The sequence below is a fragment of the Pelobates fuscus genome, chromosome 3, assembly GCF_036172605.1.
Source record: "Pelobates fuscus isolate aPelFus1 chromosome 3, aPelFus1.pri, whole genome shotgun sequence".
In the NCBI taxonomy this organism is placed as follows: domain Eukaryota; kingdom Metazoa; phylum Chordata; class Amphibia; order Anura; family Pelobatidae; genus Pelobates; species Pelobates fuscus.
Genome location: NC_086319.1, coordinates 51320105 through 51341306, shown reverse-complemented (window position 1 = coordinate 51341306; position 21202 = coordinate 51320105). Strand labels below are relative to the sequence as shown.

General features: G+C 42.4%; 1 protein-coding gene across 1 annotated transcript; it reads right to left on the bottom strand.

Annotated features, from left to right (window-relative positions):
- Nucleotides 1-11886: 11886 nt before the first annotated feature.
- Nucleotides 11887-17309, bottom strand: IFNG (interferon gamma). Its single transcript, XM_063446123.1, has 4 exons — nucleotides 17064-17309; nucleotides 16084-16152; nucleotides 15000-15188; nucleotides 11887-12036 (listed from the first exon to the last, which is right to left on the bottom strand). The coding sequence occupies exons 1-4, from the start codon at nucleotides 17187-17189 to the stop codon at nucleotides 11887-11889; spliced, it is 534 nt and encodes a 177-aa protein (XP_063302193.1). The 5' UTR covers nucleotides 17190-17309.
- Nucleotides 17310-21202: the final 3893 nt, after the last annotated feature.

The following is a 21202-nucleotide window of genomic DNA, read 5'->3' as shown; positions in this document are numbered from 1 at the left end:
GATATATATATATATATATATATATAAAAAATTAAAGAAAATAATAATTCAAATATATATTAGACATCGCACGTCCGGCTATTCTTCTGCAGACATTCGCAGACTCACACTTACAGGCCGCATTTTCTGGCATCTCGAGCCCAGAGGCAGCTTGTGATTGTAAGAAAGTGTGGGAGATACTTGTGCTTCGCACTAGGCGCGAACAGCTCATTTATTCGTTCCCGCGTTAAAGTCCCACATCCAGCCAGGCAATACCCTCCTATAAAAGAACTACATAACTAATAACGTTTCTTAGTTTCTGTGTTCAAGCTCTCTGTAGTTACTATCCCTCCCAGTGCTCTTTCAACTTCTTGACAGTCATTCCCACTCGTACGGCTTGCAACTCCTGACATTTTCCTTCTGGCTGAATAGGGAGCGATACAAAAGATGAGAAAAAAAAAAGTAAAGGCATAACGATTATAAGTCATGAGTGTGTCGTTATGGACCCTCACGTAGCTGGTCAAAAGTGTCTTTGTGTAGACTGTAAGGCTTAAGCATCCATATTAAAGGTCTAAAAAATAAATAAAAAGAAAAAAGGTAATTCCTGATGAACTTCAAAGGTGAGCTTAACTGAGGCCTCACTGACCTGTAACTTGTAACTGTCCGGGACCTAGTCCTAGGGAGGCTTCTGTATTTGAGGCAGTTGATGGTCCCTCTTTGCTCTGGACTTCTGCACTTGATCTGAAGGGGTCCTGTCTCCAGTAGTAGCCGCACTCTTCAACCGAGGATCCGTGCCGTGCATGCAGAAGCTGCAGGGCTGCCAGAAATTTTATGGGATCCTCTCCCGGTGACAAAGTGAGCACCTCATCTCCGCAGGGCACCACCAGGGTTCCGGAGGCCCCCATCTGTAGCGAACCCCCTGTTCTCTCAGTTGCCTAGTGACCGGCAAGATACTACGTCTCTCCAGTAGGACCGAGAACGGTAGGTCATCAAACATATTGATATGCTGGTTCTCCACAGGGACAGTGGGGAATTTCCATGCTCTGGCTCGGATGGCCATTTTAATTGACACATCTCGCGTAACTGCTATGATGTCCCTGGGCGCATCTGTGGGGGCAGCTGGGGCTTTTCTGATCCGGAATGCCGATATAACAGGCATTTCTTCGCCTTCTCCCCTGACCTCAAGTGCCTGAGCCACCATGTTTGCATATGCCAATAAGGCCTCCGGGCCCACCGTCTCAGGCGCCCCGCATATTCACACATTCCGCCTGCGGTGCCGTGCCTCAAGGGTGTTGACCGGTGATACTGGCGTCTCTCTTCACTTCTCGGGTCTCAACTTTGTCGATGCGCCAGGATAGGCCGCCCGTCTCAGCCTGCACTTTAACCAGGTCCCCCTTCCACACCTCCCGCAAGTCAAGCAGGAGTTGTTTGAAATCTACCTTGGTGGAGGGTGAGGCATCGGAGTCAGAGTCTGCCCTTCGGTGTACTGCGCTTGTAGACTGTGGGGCCTTTGGCTGTTCATTATCTTGCGAGGCCTCTGAGTCACTAGAATCTCGTGGCCTCCCTGGCTCCATCTTAGGCTGGTCCTGATGTTGCGTTCTGTCGAAGGACCAGCAAATGTCCCGCAAGTGTGAGCTCTCTGGGTGGCCCAGTTTGCATTTTGTTCACACCATCTCAGAGCAGGGGGGGGTTAAGGTCATAGTATATAGATCTTTTGTACATTTTAGTCTTTTTCGTGACATTTTTGTCAATTTATTGTGGTGGAAGCCAGAGCTCCTCACCAACACGTCTTGTTAAGATCACAGCTAGCCACGCCTCCCAGTCCAAGGTTTTTTTAGCCAAAAAATAAGAAAAAAATCTGTTTCACTCAACATCCAGTTGAACAACTGAGCAGTGGTTATCAAGATATAATATTGTGCCTTCAATAATGTTTACATCCCGAGTACTCTTTATTATTGCAATTACAATTATTTATATAGCTCCAACATATTCCACAGTATTGTACAATAGGTAAACAAGACAGAAACTAAATTCTAACAAAACATAATTGACATACTAGAACATTAGGTGAAGAGGGCCCTGTCCAAACAAGTTTACAATCTAAAAGATTAGAAAGATCAATTTGCAAAACATGAAAAAAAGGTCAGAATATATTGTCCTTACCTTTGAAAAACTGAAATTTACTTATATAATACCTCCCAAAAGAGTATTAGCACACAATAAGTAGCTGACTATTTATGACAGTAACCTACTTTCACAGGAGAAGGGCACCAGGCAAATTAACTTTGCTTCATTTAATCAAAACGTTCTCATAAATTAGTATGGCTTCAATAGGGAGTCCTCATCCTTGCTGGTATTGTGTGGTTTTAAAGAGAGATTGTATTCCTCCGGGACGGCCAATGAGAAATGAATGTGAGCTGAGCTGGTGACATAACTCCACATCACACACATTCATGGTCCTCACATGTCACTTAGCACAGTTTTTAAATTCTATGCAGATGATAAGAGGACAATGATTGACTGTGGAGGCAAACTCAAGTTAGCAGCTCAACTCACACTGATCTCGAATTGGCTGAGCTGCGCATGTGCTCACAACACATCTAGAAGCAAGTTGTTTTGTAAAAACAGAGTACTATGGGTTATGTATTGTTCATTTAACATAAAAAAAGGTTGTTAGACAACATGCGCTGTGTTGACATGCAAAAAACCCAAAAACTTTCATATCTTTTTTTTTAATATGCCTGAAATGTTAATAATGTAAAAAAGTTTAGGTAGTGTACGTAAATGTAGAATAATACCATGTTGTTCTTGAATTTTATAACATGACAGGAGGTGAATATTTACGTAAGTCTCTCTTTACTAGAACTCTACAGCAGCAAAACATTAGAGAGTAAACAACCAATCAGAAAACAGTAAGGAGACCATATAACTCCCTTCCCAACATTCCATTTCCTCTTTCTTTGCTGCTCCGCATCAGTACAGGTCAGAGTACCACTGCCTCCTGCTATTATTAGTGGGTGGCTTTGGGATTTTATTGTTTATCTGTAAAATTATTTATATTGTTATATTTTCTTATATATCTTATTTGGGGACTGTCTTGTCCCTTATAGGTAAACTGTCTGCCCCCTTTTTACTCTCCCTCTGGGTTAGTGTGCTATTTTCTTTTTCATATTTTTATTTCTGGGGCTCTTCCACCTTAACTATCCCCTCTTGTCTTCACACGTTTTTTTCCTGCTACGGGTATTGTGCCGCTCGGGGGTTTCGAGAGGCCGGCCTATGGCTGCCTCCTCCGATCTCCCCGAGCCCTCGGGACCACGGAGTATGTCTCCAGCGGTCCCGTGTGTGCCTTCTACTCCTCTGGTCACGGGGTGCTCCACTGGCCTGCTTTGTCTGTGCCCATACGATTGGCCTGCTTTGTCTGTGCCCCCATGACTGGCCTGCTTTGTCTGTGCCCCTATGACAGGCCTGCTTTGTCTGTGCCCATAAGATTGGCCTGCTTTGTCTGTGCCCCCATGACTGGCCTGCTTTGTCTGTGCCCATAAGATTGGCCTGCTTTGTCTGTGCCCCCATGATTGGCCTGCTTTGTCTGTGCCCATAAGATTGGCCTGCTTTATCTGTGCCCATAAGATTGGCCTGCTCTGTCTGTGCCCTCTGACTGGCCTCTGACTGGTTTCGAGAGGCCGGCCTATGGCTGCCTCCTCCGATCTCCCCGAGCCCTCGGGACCACGGAGTATGTCTCCAGCGGTCCAGTGTGTGCCTTCTACTCCTCTGGTCACGGGGTGCTCCACTGGCCTGCTTTGTCTGTGCCCATAAGATTGGCCTGCTTTGTCTGTGCCCCCATGACTGGCCTGCTTTGTCTGTGCCCATAAGATTGGCCTGCTTTGTCTGTGCCCCCATGACTGGCCTGCTTTGTCTGTGCCCATAAGATTGGCCTGCTTTATCTGTGCCCATAAGATTGGCCTGCTCTGTCTGTGCCCTCTGACTGGCCTGCCCCGACAATACCCTTTTCTGAGCCGGCGCTTGGCCGCGCCTAAGTCCCTCACGGCCGCTGGCCTAGGATATTATACGGGGAGATTTTTATAACTGGGGGTCCACCACGACCACACTATTGCCACTAGCAATTGGTCTGTATACTTTGCTCCCATAATAGCTGGGTGACACGTGTCATTTCTACCCCCAGGGTGACGCTATGGTCAGGAAATGGACGCTCCAACCCAAGAGAGCCTACAGGCTATGATTAACGCGGCCATTGCCGCTTCTGTGGATAAAGCACTTTCGCGCGCACTGCCTCGGTCATCCCAAGATAGGGAGGTATCGGAGACTCAGCGCACGCTGATAGAGTCCGACCCCGACTCACCGGACAGGGACCACACACGCGCTTCTAAGCGCTACTGGAAGGGTGAAGTCCCTGAGCCAAATGCCCGGAAGGCTCCTGCAACGAGACCCAGGCGCGCTACTTCCCCGAAGAGGTGGAAGAATTCACACTCCCCACACCCCTGTCCGTACTGGATGAATGGCGGGCGGATCAATCCCCCTCAGAGGATGAAGGTGGTTGGGGTGAGGAAGAGCCGGAGGAGTCGGCGTACCTACAGGATGCCGGTGAAGATGCTTCGCACCACCTGCACTCCTCCTTTGGAGAGGACGTGTTCTTGGACTCAACGGGTGAACCCCTATTCGACCCGCGCACCATCCGGCATCCCAGGTCTCCTGAGTGGTCCCTACCCGAACACCTAGCCCAGATCGTCCATTATTGGGTTTGCAGACCCCTCGATTGGGCGGTTCGGAAGAGATTGAGGGCTGAGTGCACCAGGCCCACCTTACCAGACAAGGTCACTATGACGCCCGAGTTCGACTCGATGGTCTCTACCTATTTGACCCGTACCGGGCGAGATCCCAGGACAGGGGTCGAACGCAATCTCCGCCTGGCACAAGATAAGGTGCTTGACATGTTGGGACCGCTGGCACGGATCCTCACTATGGTGGACGAGGCTGTTTCGCAGGGCTCCCTCCTAGACGCTGCAGCCATAAGAGATTGGGCATTACGCTCCATTTGCCTGCTGGGCAACTCCAACGTGGCGTTATGCACGGAACGGAGGAGGGCAGTCCTCATGCGCATGGGCGCTAAGTTATCGGAGTTGGGATCCAAGGAACTGGGACCATTGGGCAAAGGGCTACTTTTTGGACAGCCTTTCATTAAAGAGCTCCAGAGGCACGTCAACCTCTATGCCACTCTGAATAAGGCCCAATTTTCGATGAGGAGGGTGTTCCGCTCTCACACCTCTTGTGTTTTTGGCAGGGCTGGAAGGCAGCGGGGTCGTGCCTCCAGCCGCTTCTGGCCATCGAGCCACCGAGGATCCCGGACACCTTCCTTCTTCCCCAGCTACCACTCTGGGTCCTTCACTTCCCAGAGGTCGTACCGCGGCAGAGGGAACCGGACACGTGGTAGGGGCAGAATGCCCTCAGGTGAGACAAATTACACCACATGTTTTTCCCAGTCCTTTGCATGCCAGCAGGTTACGTTTTTGTCTCGACAGGTGGCGTGACATTTCTTCGGACGCTTGGATACTCCAAACTGTCCGAGGTTACGTTATAGACTTCCATTCACCCCCATTCCAAGGGGTACCCCCCTCGGCTCCAGTGTCGTCAAGAGCACTGCAAGGCCTGATAGACGCCGAAATACAGGCCCTCTTCGACAAAGGGGCAGTTCAGTGGGCACCGGACGACGGAGGTTTCTTCTGCTCGATTTTCCTAGTCAGGAAAAAGATGGGAGACTTCCGCCCGGTCATAAATCTGAGGAACCTGAATGCCTTCATTTCCTATCAGCCTTTCAAGATGGAGGGCATCCATCTTCTAAGAGACTTACTGCACCCAGGAGATTGGTTCACTCGTCTAGACCTGAAGGACGCATATCTATCCGTGCCGGTGGAAGCCGGATGCCGACGATTCCTGCGTTTGATTTTGAGGGGGAGGCCATGCCAATTCACCTGCCTACCCTTTGGCCTCAGCTCGGCACCTTGGTGTTTCACCAAACTGTTGAAACCAATAACAACATGCCTGCACTCCAGGGGCATTCGGTGCCTGATATACCTGGACGATTTGCTTCTCTTCTGCGAGGACGCCTCCAGGTTGAAATCTCAGACGCTTTACACGGTCTCCTTGTTCAAATCCCTGGGGTTTGTTGTCACACCGACGCAGGTGGTTCAATTTTTGGGGTTCGAAATAGATGTGACTCAGTGCATCCAACGCCTCCCTCAGGCCAAGATCACGCCATTCGAAAAGAGATAAGACGGATCTTGCGTCAAGAGAGGATACCACTCAGGATCCTAGCACAAGTGGTAGGCCTCTTGTCCGCATCGATACAAGCCATATACCCAGGTCCCCTCCACTACAGGGCCATGCAACACCTGAAGGCACGCTTCCTGCGCAGGAAACCCTTCTACGACCAACTGATTCCCATCACACAGGAAGTCAAGACAGAACTTCGTTGGTGGCTGTTACATATGTCAGCCTGGAATGGCAAGGCGATTTTCGGCCCGACCCCGGACTTTGTTCTGGAATCGGATGCAAGCCTATGGGGCTGGGGAGCGACCTGCGCAAACGCCTCCACGGGAGGTCCCTGGTCGAGCACGGAAACAGGGTATCACATCAACTGCCTGGAAATGATTGCGGGCTCATTCGCTATATGGAGCCTTGCGGGTCATCTGTCGGATTGCTGCATCCTGCTGAGAATGGACAACGTGTCAGCAGTGCAGTATATCAACCGCCTGGGAGGAGCACGCTCACGGGCACTGATGGAGGTGACGAAGGAGATTTACAACTTCTGCCTTCAACGCAATATCACTCTCCAGGCGGAGTATCTTGCAGGTGTGTCGAAGCATTCACGGTGGCTCTGTTTGCTTCCAGGACAAATTTCCAGATCTCGAATTACTTCAGCTGGCTCCCGGATCCGATGTGCACGGCAGTGGATGCTTTCCTTCAGGACTGGCCGGCACAGGGAGCTTATGCATTTCCACCATTCACTATGATCTCCAGGACCCTTATCCAAGTACGACGGCAACAGATCTCATTGGTGTTGCTGACACCTCTTTGGCAAGGCCAGGCTTGGTTCCCAGAATTGCTAGAGCTGTCATATCAGGACCCGCTTCTTCTCCCGTCTCCGCACCTGCTCCTGTCGGATTCTCGAGGCAACCATCACCCCCTCGTACTGGAAGGCCATCTTCACTTGGTGGCTTGGACTCTTTCCGGGGTACCTGGAATGTCGATGAGCTATCGGGATCGGCTAGAAGCCTCCTCTGGGACTTCTGGGCCCCAGGAACGAGGAGATGTTATCTGTCCGCCTGGAACATATGGTGTTGTTGGTGCATGGTATCGATCCCTTTACAGCACCTGCATCCAGTGTACTGAATTTACTTTCTCACCTCTTCGACCAGGGGAGGTCATATCGCTCTGTTAATGTTGCCAGATCGGCCATTTCAGCTGCTCATGTTCCCCTTCACGGGACGCCCATTGGTCAAGATCCATTGCTTTGTAGACTATTGAGAGGAATCAGACTGTCACGCCCACCGGCTCCTTAGTATACGTCACTCTGGGATGTGCACCGGGTTTTGGATTTCATTCAAGCGTGGCCGGAGAATCAGGAACTTTCTCTAAGACAGTTATCGGCCAAGTTCACACTTCTCTTATGCCTGGTATCGTTCCTTCGGGTCTCCGACGTCCGGGCTTTTGATATTAACGCATTCACCTTTTCTCCAGATGGGGTGACTTTTTCGGTGTCGAGACGTACCAAGTCCGACTCCACAGCCATTTTCTATCCTTTTTTTCATGACGCTCCTAAGCTCTGTGTGGTTTCTGCTCTATCTCGTTATGTGGCGGTTACTACCCCGCTTCAAAATTCCCAATCGAGACAGCTGTTGATTTCTTATGTACGGCCGCATAAACCGGTTTCTACCATTACCTTGGCTCGTTGGATCAGATGGCTTTTGTCGTTGGCTGGCGTGGATCCTCTTTTGGTGCTCATTCGGTGAGAGGCGCGGCGGCATCGGGAGCCCTGGTAGCAGGTGCTTCCCTGGCCGATATTCTATGTTCAGCAGACTGGTCTCGAGAAGACACTTTTCAACGGTTTTATTTCAGACCAACGGAACATGCAGCTTTTGCCTTACTGGCTGCGTGTTGAAACAGCAAATATGAAGCCTCCTGTGTGTTTTTTATTATCTGTTAGGTTTTTATATTAATAAAGAAATATGTCTATGGTCAGTGTTCGTTGTGGTTATTTCTTACGATAGGTTTTCATTTCTGCCTGGGCCGGGATCTGTACACTTGGTGGTGGTCATTATGAATTTTTTGCACTGGGTGGCTGCATGCTTTTATACGTACCTTTCATTGGCTAATCACAATTTTTCATTCTGTTTATCTCGTTTCAGTGTAAAGTTCCCAGAATGAGATCACGTTCAAGTTTTCGATTCTGTTGAAGATTCCTGTGAGAGTCGTTGTTTCTGTCAGAGATGGACTGTTTTTGTTATGTTATGTTTTCTTCCTTTATGACTGTGTTTTGTTATCGCAGCTTGAAAGAGGAAATGGAATGTTGGGAATGGAGTTATATGGTCTCCTTACTGTTTTCTGATTGGTTGTTTACTCTCTAATGTTTTGCTGCTGTGGAGTTCTAGTAAAGAGAGACTTAAGCAAATATTCACCTCCTGTCATTAATAAAATTAAGATTATAGGTACACTAAAGCTAGCCTAATCTACAATCATCATTGTATGTTGTCACGAATTTGTTGAATGCAATAACATTGCAACTTCCTGTCTAGCATACTATAAATAAAGAAGTAAAAAAAACAAAAACGGGGGGAGTAGATACAGTGCTGCATGATAGACATTTTCATCATTCAGTGTTCAGTATTTTGCCAGCAGGGACTGTTTTCAAGCTGGTAACTGGGAGCCCCATGTATCATTTGATCCCCTCTGTCAGTTGAGTCAAGACTTAGTGGCCCCAGACTGACTGATGCTGTGTTTCAATCTCTGCTCACACCCGGTAATCCCAGGTATCCATGGATACCTGGGGCTCCCCTCTATCAGCCAAGGCCATTTTAGTGGCCCAAAACTTTTTGATGAGTTACATGCTGTGCTGGAAGTCAGCACGGCATGTAGCTCCTTAAATAGGTATTTAAATGCTAGATCACGGTGTGCTCGGGGTTAAATCCCTGCTCACATCAGGAAACTATTTTTAGCGGCCTAAGACTGACAGCTCAGAGTAAGTTTGACATGCAGCTCTTTAAATGGGGATCTAAGTCCCCATAGGCAGCAATGTAGTATAAACAGGGTTAAATCCTTGCTCACACCAGGAAACCTGGGTATCAATAGATATATATAAAAAATATAGATAAGCACGATTTGTAATATTTTTTATTACAGTAGCACATATTAGTTTACAAAATAAACCGCTTTGCAATGTGTGGTTTCAAAAATGCAAAAATAAAATAATAATAAAAATAACCCCCTGCGAGTCCACCTTGTTGAGGGGCCTGCGCGCCCGCGTTATAAACGTTATTCAAGCTGTATAGACAACGCATAGACCTGCGAGTCTAACTGATTTATGCCTTTCCATATATATGTCAAGGAAAAATAAAAATAAAAATCATATTTACAAAAAAAAAAAAAATAACCCATATGAAATACATTGTGGTTTCTACTTTCACACATGGTGTGCATTTATGGGATAATGTTACCTGTTAAACTGCTGCAATGGCCCAAAATGTGACTTAGACCCATCAATTCATCTATCAAAATTCTAACTGTAAAAACTGAAATTGTCAGGACTCTTACATGGCACTGTAGCTTCACAGGATAGTGAAAAGGACATACATTGGGGATATTTTGATTCACAAGAGTTTGCTGAGCATAATTTAGGGCGTTTGATCACAGCAGCACATTCCAGATTGAAAAAATGGCCAGCACAAATGTAATGTGCATATAAAAAAATGCAAAAAATACAACTTTAAATTTACCACAAAATGTGACATAAAGTGGTAAAAAATGTTCATCACGTTAAGGCACAATATACACCATATGAGATACCATGGAGTTTATTTTCACAAATGGTAGGCCCTTCTGGGGTAATTCCAACAATTAAACTGCTATAGTGCCACAAAATTAGACATAGACCCAACAAATTAATCTGTCAAAATTCTAACTGTAAAAACTTACTTGGTCGGGTCTCTTTTATGATACTGAAGCTTCCCATGATAGTGGCAAAGGCATACATTGGGGTTATCATTGTACTTAGAAGATGTAGTTGAACACAAAATGGGATGTTGTACAGAAGTAGCAGAAATCAGTATAACGAAATAAAAATCAGAAACAAACAAAATTTTCCTACAATATTTAGCAGAGATTGGCAGTTAAATGGCTACATAATAAGTGTCAAGATGCCCTTAGGTAAATAGCCTGTTATTTTCTATGATGGCAATTAAGCTTACTGGACAAATACCAAATTCTAAAAATCGTTCCACATTGAAATTTTATTTTACTTCTTATATCTTGTGACCTGTAACTACCTAAAATTAACCAAAATCATATACATTGTATATATTCTGTAAGTCAAACAGTGAAAAATTGTTTGTTTTTTATAATAAATGGGGAAATTTATGTATATGTAACATCAAATTAAAGTCCTTTTAGTCCATTAAAAACTATATATATTATACGTGTGAATGCAATCAATGAGAAAGATGCAAATTGCAGTTGAACACAAACAGGAAAAAATGAAAAACGTTTGTGCTTGACAAAGAGGGTAGCTATAGTGCCAGCAAAACGAATTTGTTTTCCTGGCACTATAGTTTCCTTTTAAGTGCAAGACAAACTTCTGAAGCTGTATCCTTAAGAAGACAAAGTGATACAACACTTTTGTTTATATTTTTCATCATTGTTTTTAACTAGCCTGGCTCATTTTCTATAGCCTGGGTAAATTGCTTTCACATTAAGTCAGATGCCTCAGAAGACAGACAAATTGTGCAGAGAGCAAGCCAGAACAGTCAGGTTAATATAAATGCTCCTGCCAACAGGTAATCCTTTTTAGAATCCTTGGCTTGGATTATTTATTTTTTCTTGCAGTTTTTTTTTCATTTTATAATTGTATCATGTGTTGTGTTGGGGATGTAAGGGGTACAAAACATGATTATTCAAGGGCCTAAAAAGCCCATCATATTTATTGTTACTTTCAGGCAAGGTGTGAAAAGGAGAAGGGGTAATTGTTTGACTACCAATTTATCCATTACCCTGAACCCTAGTCTCCACGGTATTGATATTTTTGGATTCCCCATTCCTTTTTATTTTGGGGATTCCCCATTTCTGTTATCGGGATATCTTTGGGGATTCCCACTCAGTTCTTTGTTCACATAAATTCTTCATAAATATACATGACATCAATGATTCTATTTTTACTGCTGGATGGGGTTTGATAACGCGTAACTATCAGCTGATAATGACTGTTTGAATAGTTTAATAGGTTTTAATGATTTATCAAAGATAAGAAGGTTACGAAAACCCAAACAAGCCTTAGAGCAAGGCATAAAAATTAGATTTTTATACTTTCATAATTTGTTTGTGAAACAAATGATTTGGGAAATTTTGTTTAACACTTAAGGAATTATTTCCTTCTGAACAATAACCTCAAACATCAGATTAGAGGACATTATCAGTGTATTTATATCAAAATAATTGATGAGGCGTAAAATATTCTGTAAACAATATATATTTTATTTTTTTCTTTTAGCAGCAGATAATTTAAATATATCTCTCTTCACATAAATAGACTTTTAGAATAAAAACATTAAATAATATAAATATATAGTAATTTAAATAATTATTAATAAGACGTAATTTTGATTGTATTATTAAAAAAAATAATATTTAGCTTTGACTTCCTCTCCGCCTCCTTGCTAATTGTTGTCTTCGTTTTCTTGTTTCTTCATAATGGTTATTTTTCCCCAGACGTGAGATTGCTTGCAGAACGGGGAAAAGTTCTCTGATTGCTCTTTGCTGGATCTTGGTATCTGTTATCTGTTAAAAAGCAAAAAGAAAATTGATCAACAAATGTATAACAGTGTGTTTTGGTTGCATTGCATTCATCAGTTGTAGAGACATAGAATGGATTCCCATGTATTTTCAGATTAGCTACATTATATGCATCAATTCCCAGGCAACAGTCCATCATAAATGGTTTTCCATAGGGGTAGTACTTTTTCCAATGTGATGGAGACCCTCTGGGATCCCATGCCAAGAAAGAGATCCACTGGCTTGATTTATCTTCAATATAGACAATTGAATTAGTAGAATGTACGTGTATATAAACGGCTGGACATCTTACTCTATTACAAGAGATAACTGCAGATATCTCCTGCTCTCCATTCTGTTTTGCGGGGAAAATATGAACCCATTTTTTAAAATCTATGCTACATTATAGTCATGAGTGGTAGGCTATTGTACCAAGTAAACAGTGCTAATTTCAAGGCCTGTGCAGGGAAGTTTTGAAAATAACTAATTATATACAAAGAAGCAATTGTGCTTATGACTTTCTGATCCATGCTGTAGGATTTTTATCAATACATGAAAATACTAAGGAAATGTTTTAATCTATTAATTTTAAAAAGAAAGTTAAGGGCTTGTCAGTCGCGATTTGAGTTTCCCATTGCTGAAAGTGATAACAATTTACAAAATAGAGTACTATACAAACTGATACTACTCAGAACGGCTTGTACTATTGTTCTTTATTTGTTAGTGGCGATGCGAAAAGACTAACACGCTCTGTTCCGAAACGGACCGTGAGTTTACTTTTATGATGCTTTTTTGCTCACGCCATAAATTAGACTGCTGACCTGAACAAACACCCTTTGTATGGGTAAGGGCAACGGCCACAGCTTTATTAATAGATTATTGCCAGCATCCACAATCTGTCAGCTGTTGGGGGTTTACCAACAGACAGCTCTATCGAAATGAACCACAAGTCCGAAGCAGCCTGCCCCCGCCATCAGCTCTCAGCAGGCTGCGACTCCCCAAGCCGCTTGGGCACTTCCTTCCAATTTTCTTCGCTGGCCAGGTCTACCGCCATCACGGTGCCTCCCTAACTACTCCCCTGGGAGGGACCGCGCCCCCCGGGAACTGGTGAGTACCCTCCCCCTTTTCCCCTTCTTAAGATGTGCCCCATGATGCCACAATGTATCCCCTAAGGGACCATCCTGTTATCCCAGCAGTCATGTCCTCCCTTCCTTATGTTTCCAGGGAGGTACTTTCCATGTGAAAATATAAAGCTATTTCAAAATAATACAGAACGAGGCTTATTTTAACAGGATGTGAGTTAATACAAATTATTATTATTTATAAAGCCCTTTACATACTACATAGTGCTGTAATACACTAGTAAGCTCATTTGTGCAGGGATCTCTAAAGCTCCTGTTTCTGAAGACAATTTATATTGACAATTACGCACTGTTATGCATCCCTGTTAAAAAATGGTCGGCATGTTTTTGTTTAGTTTAGCTGTTTTATTATGATTTCACAGAAAAGAGAATGTCAGTTCATGTATTTCGCTATTCACAATTGCCTATTGCAGTTGTACACAAAGCTGCTCATTGATATCCAATGTATGTTTTGCATTTCTATTTGTCTGACACTCAATAAAAAAGGCATTAAAAGAAAGAATACATTTGACATTTACCTACTGATCCTTTTGATTCTATAGTGATTTTTTTTTTAAAAAAATGGTTTGCCATTGTTTCATTATGTGTGTACATAATAAACTAAACATTGCCCACCTTATTTTTTATACCCTAATTATATTGAAGTGGAAATTTTTGTCTATAACCGTTACCAATGAAACTGACAGGAAACTGTGGCAAGTATTGGTCATTAACATGTAAGGGGCTTCCTGTATTGCGTGCAAGGTAAATCAAACTGCATTCGTACTATTTCCTTACAGAGGAGGAAGAATATTTAGTCTAAGAAAATTCACCAGCTTTCTAGTTTATTGATAATACATTACTGGATTCAGACGAACCAATAATTAATAATTATAAACTATTGTACTAAATGTATGTGTCGTACATATAAAGGAATTCAAAATGACACACCATGAGATATAAAAGACAAAGAGTGGATATATAATAATTGATGATGTCAGAGTACATTAAAATGTACATGGCTGATCAGAGTACGTTAAAATGTACATGGCTGATCAGAGTATGTTAAAAGGTATATGGCTGATCAGAGTATGTTAAAAGGTATATGGCTGATCAGAGTATGTTAAAAGGTATATGGCTGATCAGAGTATGTTAAAAGGTATATGGCTGATCAGAGTATGTTAAAAGGTATATGGCTGATCAGAGTATGTTAAAAGGTATATGGCTGATCAGAGTATGTTAAAAGGTATATGGCTGATCAGAGTATGTTAAAAGGTATATGGCTGATCAGAGTATGTTAAAAGGTATATGGCTGATCAGAGTACGTTAAAAGGTATATGGCTGATCAGAGTATGTTAAAAGGTATATGGCTGATCAGAGTATGTTAAAAGGTATATGGCTGATCAGAGTATGTTAAAAGGTATATGGCTGATCAGAGTATGTTAAAAGGTATATGGCTGATCAGAGTACGTTAAAAGGTATATGGCTGAAAGGAACATGAATTCTTCAGGATGTTTGCCGTACCATAAATAATTTCTAATTTAAGATGCTTCTTATTTTCTACATGGTTGCTATTTAAAAGTTCCACCATTTTAAAATTGTTTACTTAGCTATATTAATTGTTTACTTAGCTATATTAATTGTTTACTTAGCTATATTAAGGAAGAGAACAATGTTTGATCATATATAAATGCCAAATATAAGACCCTTATTAGAAATCCAATCCAAACTCTATAGAGGTTTATTTACCAAACTAAAAAATAGAATTCAGAAGGAAATGGCTGATTTTCTCCCTAAATAATCAAACTCACACATTTGTGCTAATGCATAAAATAGAATGTTGTGTACCTTAACGTCACTTAATTCCATTAGTAGCTTCAGCTTCTCTCTGCTTTGCTTCAAGACCTCTTCATTCGGTACACTAAGCATATGTTTTAGGTTTTTGATGCTTTTTTGCAGTTTGGGTATTTCAATAGAGTCGAACATCTTCAAGTACATTGGCACAACCTGGCTCAGTAGTAGCTTTTTCTCCTCTTCCTGAAAGAGACAAATAAATGTTATACATTTGTTAAATTCAAGATAGTAACACATCAAGGATCTTAATGCAATTAGAAGGCATTGTTAACAATAACTATTGCATTAACAATTAGTGGAAATCCGAGGAAGTCAGAAGTTAAATACATCACCAGATATCATTAATTTTCCTTTCCCAATGCTCTATTATAACTGCTGCCCAAACCATGACTTTACCAACCCCCAATCTAAATAGTTTTTCCTGTACCCATTAAATTCTCCAACATCAATTTAAATTCCCCCACAATCATTAGCAGCAATCGCCATTATAACAGTAACGATTGTAAATTCTTTATGTAAACACTTGGAATAGGCACATATTCAGGATTTGTGGTTCCTTTCATACTAATATGTTCATATATCTTACTGTAATAATTTGATCTAAAAAAGTTTGTAGTATGTTTTATATACGGCAGTATTACCATATAGCATAATATTTAAAAAAATAATAATAACCTAATCGCCATGCAAGTAGTTTAGAATGGGAATGGCACTATATACTATGTCAATCACCCCGATATTTGCGTAAAAAATGGCGCCTAATAATAATGAGGCTGATACCATAAGAACGGCAATAGTGAACTAAATATCTGTTGCTCCATATTTTTTTTCTTCCAATATTCTCTAAACTTTTTTTATGCATTACAAGGTGACAAAAAAGAATAATGAACACAGTTGTTCTACTAATGATATTTAATACATAAATACTCGAGATCATGGTCTTTAATTTGACTTTTACTAGCTTGGATTTAACCAAACTGATACTACTGCTGGCTTGACTTAAAGACATTTGAGCACAAATATAAAGAAAATATAGTATGTATATATATATATATATATATATATATGTAATAGTTACCCCTTTCCATGATTCTAATAATGATGTGAAGATTGAACCATCCGATTTATCATCAAGATGTAGGCTCTTCTGATAGAAGAAACAAAACAGTTAAATAAATGTCAAGTATAGTCAAGTTGTACTTTAAAATGTAAACTAATTGTCTGTTCACTATGGAGATTTATTTAGATGCAGAGACAATATTAAAATGAGGCTTTGCAACAATAAACATTAAAGCAAGGCCCACTTCTAACTGTATCCTACGCTATTACAAACACAGAACAATATATTAGCATTTCCTCCTGTGACATGTAACTCACAGCTAAGTGTCAGACCTCATACTATAGTTAGCAGTTTCCACATAAGTGTTCCACAAAAGGAAATGGTTGTTTTTTTAATACCTATGATACTGTATACAGCACTAGTTTGCACTTAAATAATTTAAAAAAGACTTCTAATTACATAGCAAATTTAGACGAGTGTATCATTTCCTATAACTATTTTATTATTTTAACTAACTGCAATTACGACTGCTACTAAGTAGTAGCTATTCAAGCAGTTGTATTGTCTTTGCATAATAATATTATCAGCAAATAGTGTCCGACTATTGCCCACCAACTTCTAGAACTTGCTGGACCACATCTCCTACTGACGATTCTCAGTCACTCTTCCTTGACAAAGCATCCTGCAATAGATGGGTCAACACCAACCTGGGACCACGATATGATAGCCCAAGTTTAGAACATTTAACTTAAGCACTGGATGAATCTTACTCAATAATGTGTCAATAAAGTACATGTTAAATAAATGGTATAATATTATGTGTGTAAGCATTGCAAGCTGGTTTGTGATTAAGAATTTCAAAAGTTTTTGAACTTATTTATCCTTATTTATACTTAAATGATTTAAATATTATTTTACAATATTCAATATAGTGATAATATCCTTGGAGTAAACATACACAATATAAGTACAAAGATATATGTAAAACTATTACTTACGTAGTAATCTCTCAGTTCTTGAACGTTTTGACGTGCTTCCGGAATATCAACTGAATATCCAGAGATTTGTCCATTTAAGTAGAGGGCAAAAAGCATGTGAAAAAGAAATACTGTAGAGGATCTCATTGTCTCTCAAGTAATTCTGATTGTAACAGTAGTGATAATATTAGTGTTTTTCTAATAGGTCCTAATAACTCAACCGAGCTTTCGTCTCTTCAAGAAGTGAATACCTTTCATGTTGCTGCAGGTCACATTTATACCCAAATGTATATTTCTAACACGTCAAAATTACTCATTATTCACAGGCTCAAAAAAAAAAGAAAAAAAAAAAGAGAGGTGTTAAATAGGAGGTGTGAAGACTGATGTTTTTTTTTTTTCTTCTATCTGGTTTGGTTTATGGGGTTTTCTGCATTGTAGCCTGTTGTTTCCTCTAAATGACACAGCATTCATGACAACATATATCCAGATGTATAAAGAATATAGGAAATCAAAGGCATCCCTAGAAAGTCAAATTTCTATTCAAGATCATTGTATCGGAAATTCTTCAAACGCAAATGAGATATTAAAAGGTCTAATTTAGGGGTGATCACTAGCCACGCGTGAAGTTTCCAATTTGAATCTACTTTTTACTCATTTGGTTTAAGCAAAGTATTAGTGAAACTCAAAAGATGAAAAAGTTATAATTGTTCTGTGTTGGGTTAATGTAGTAGTAAAAAGAAATATTGCAACCAAAAAAAACAAAAACAGGCAAACAGATAGGTTCAGTTGGATATTGTTTAAGCATCTCTATTTTTAATTTTCAAAAATAATGTATTAAAAGGTCCAGTTTTTTTTCCATTAAACAATAGGATCAGGTCACATGAAGAAATAATTATTTAACTAGGGCAAATTTAGACTCATTCAACTATGTGCATTTATGACTTGTTTGCAAAGTTGCTGTGAAGTCTTAAGGACAAGCCGCTAATCACTAAAATGGCTTAAACTAATGTTAGCCAGAAGCTGCTCTTTCCATAATAGAAGATCTTACCAATGGCAACTTGTAATTCCAACATGTCAAAAGTCTTACTGTCTTCCATTGAGGATTAATTGTTGGTGGCTGCCTGCTATTTCACTGAAATTGAAACTTGCTTCAACTTGGTAGAAAGAGAAAATTTAAAGTTAACAAAGACAAAATCTCATATAATGTACGGGCAAAAAAATTCTGTATGTGTATGAAAATAACAAGACCGGTGTTAGCAAACACCAAGGGCATCATATATGCATGCAGTCACAAGGCACACATATACAGCTCGTCAATCAAATGATAGTCTTAGAATACAAACATACTCCAATAAGGTCTCTAAATCTCAATAAACTAAGTTAGAGGAATAGAAATCTCACTCATTCACTCAATGTGTAGATAGTGTGTGATTATAACAAATGGGGATCAATTTTTTCTCAGGGTGTCCACATAGACTCAGGCTCGGATGCAGACGCTCTCACCAAGCAACCGTTGGTGAAGAGTGAACGCATGGCCAGCCAAGATCATGTGATGAACAGTCACGCAAAGAATGGGAGTTGTGGCGAAACCAACCTCGCCACTGGGCCCTGGAGAAGCCTGTTTGCTAGCCTCCTACCTACTGACTATGGCCCCTGGGTCATTTGGGGCATATTGTACTGTATGTTGCTGCTACTGGCCCTTTTAACAGCATCTATGGACATATTGGGACTTTTGGGACTACTGTCCCTTTAAGACTGTGAAGCATATTCGAGTGTACTGCCTGTAATATTATATATGTATTTATAGATGTGTTAAGTTTATCCTGGGTGATTTGTATGCAACATTCATCTGATTGTTCGGTAGAATCACTCCATTCAGTATATTCAGTGAAACTACCGAACAACCAGACCACCCAGGAATGAGTGTGCCTCCAATTACCGTTTGCAACAATGTTGCAAACAGGTAATTGGCAATCAGTGCAGTGTGGTCTTTGTCCTCTGGGTGGCCGCCATTCGGGAAACAAACACGTGGCGGCGGCCATCTTAAACTACCGAACAGCGGTGTTTTGCCGTCGAGTGTCTGGAACTAAAATCGGACACTTGACTAGGCAAACACCGCTGAGACCTCCATACTTCCAGAAATTCGTATGGAAACTACCGAATGACCCGCCGTTCGGTAGAAAGAGCCCCATAAACAAGGGAATTCATTCAAACCCTCTCCAGGCTCTATAACACAGGCAATTCGCCTGTTTTCATTCCCTTGTTTGTGACCGACCGCAGGGCCAAAATGCATGGAACTGTTTTCGGATACTTTACCCATGCGGTCGGTCAAATCTTTGGAACCCCATATCTCACGAACCATTCATCCGAATTACTTGAATTTTGGATATGTTGTCCCCCTGAATAAGGGCTATCCAGCGATGCTGGATTTAAAGGTGTACCCCCGGGTTTTGGGGTACATCCAGAACTTGGCTGAAAAAGTGTACCGGATAATTGAGTTTAATGTTATCTGAGGGGAGGGGATGTGTGGGCTGAACCATGTATGTGATTGGTTATTTTATGCCTCCCCCTGGGTGTGGCCTGTATGTGGATTAGTGTAATAAAAGCCAGGCTGGATGAGACAGTCCAGAGTTCCTGTTTTAACCTCAAAGTGATGTGTCGTCTCATTATTGGGGGAAGGATTTATTGTATGCTGTTCCAGTTGACTGCTAGGGGTACAAGCCTATTCGTATGGTTCCTATTCAATGATCTACAGCATTCATACGCTTGGGAGAATTTAAAGGTTTCTTGGATTCGGTGATTATGGTGTCTGGTGGAGTGCTTGGAGTCCTCAGGAAGCGCTAGGAGCATCCATTAACGGAGGTACCAAGTCGGGGTGCCAGGTGATCCGTTACATTGGTGGCAAGCGGTGGGATGGCGTCCTAGTGTGAGGTAAAGCAGCTCGGAGACACAGTTCGTTTGGATTTACAAATTGAGGGCAACGCTAGCAGTCGTGCAGCGCCCCTGGGAGCAGACAAGTATGGAAGGTTCTGGCTCTGGAGATGATTGGCTGGCCGAGGTGAGGCAGCGAGTGGCTGAGTATGGGGATGATATACCCATGGAGACACGCCGGGTGATCTGGAACCAGGTCATGGCCGAGCGAAACACAAGGCTGGACCGAGAATTCCGGTTGGCAAAAGAGAGGAAGTATGCTCAGCAGCAGGAGCGTTACAGCAGCCGGGTAGAGGCTGCATCCGAGGAGGTTAGCCGTCTTTCCCTGAGGCGGCGGGAGGAACCCGAAGTGGGGGTCCTCATAGACTGGTCCTGTGAGGAACCACAACAGGCAGGTAGAGATGGGACCAAGGTCACTCCACCGGGATGCTGGGCAGCCGGCCCAGATCCCCAGCAGCAGCCAGAGTTGCCAGGTGGGGAAGCAGGTGGCCCTTACTCACAAATGTTGAGGGGCCTCACGGATTGGTCCTGGGAAGACCCACCGATGGCAGGTGGAGATGGGACTGCGGTCTCTCTACCGGCCCTACAGGGATGCTGGGCAGTCGGCCCAGATCCCCAGCGGCAGTGTGCGTTACAGGGAGCTGAAGGTGCCGTTCTTGCTCCCCAGCGGCAGTCTACGGTGCAGGGAGAGGAGCCTGTTATTCCCTCTCCCCAGCGGTTGAAGGTGTGTAAGGGAGAGGAGTTTATTATTCCCTCTCCCCAGCGGCAGCACAGCTCACCAAGGGGAGACAGTAAGCCCCTCACCAGCGCAGATGGGACCGTGGTCTCTGCGCCCTGCCTACAGGGGGTACAGAGGGTCAGCCCTGCTCCCCAGCGGCTGAAAGTAGGCATGGGAGAGGAGATTGTTACCTCCTCTCCCCAGCGGCAGATCATCAATGGGCAGAGTGTTCTAATGGGAGAGGAGATTGTTACCACCTCTCCCCAGCGGCAGATCATCAATGGGCAGAGTGTTCTAATGGGAGAGGAGCTGGTTACCACCTCTCCCCAGCGGCAGCTTAATGTACCAGGGGGAGACTGTAGATATTTTATTTAGTTTTGTAAAATGCTTCCAAAATTAAACAGAATAACAAAATAAATAACAAAATAACAATAGCAACCAACTCAAACATAATACCAAATGAAACATAAATACCCAAAAATTAAACATAAATACTGAAATAAACTCTGGA

Bases quoted from the DNA above. Each gene is read 5' to 3' on its own strand.
- IFNG (XM_063446123.1), bottom strand. From the start codon at position 17,189: ATGAGATCCTCTACAGTATTTCTTTTTCACATGCTTTTTGCCCTCTAC. The intron at 15,189-16,083 runs GTAACTATTACA...TGTCTCTTTCAG, and splicing joins TATTAGAATCATGGAAAGGG to GAAGAGGAGAAAAAGCTACT. The intron at 12,037-14,999 runs GTACACAACATT...GCTTTTTAACAG, and splicing joins TGGAATTAAGTGACGTTAAG to ATAACAGATACCAAGATCCA.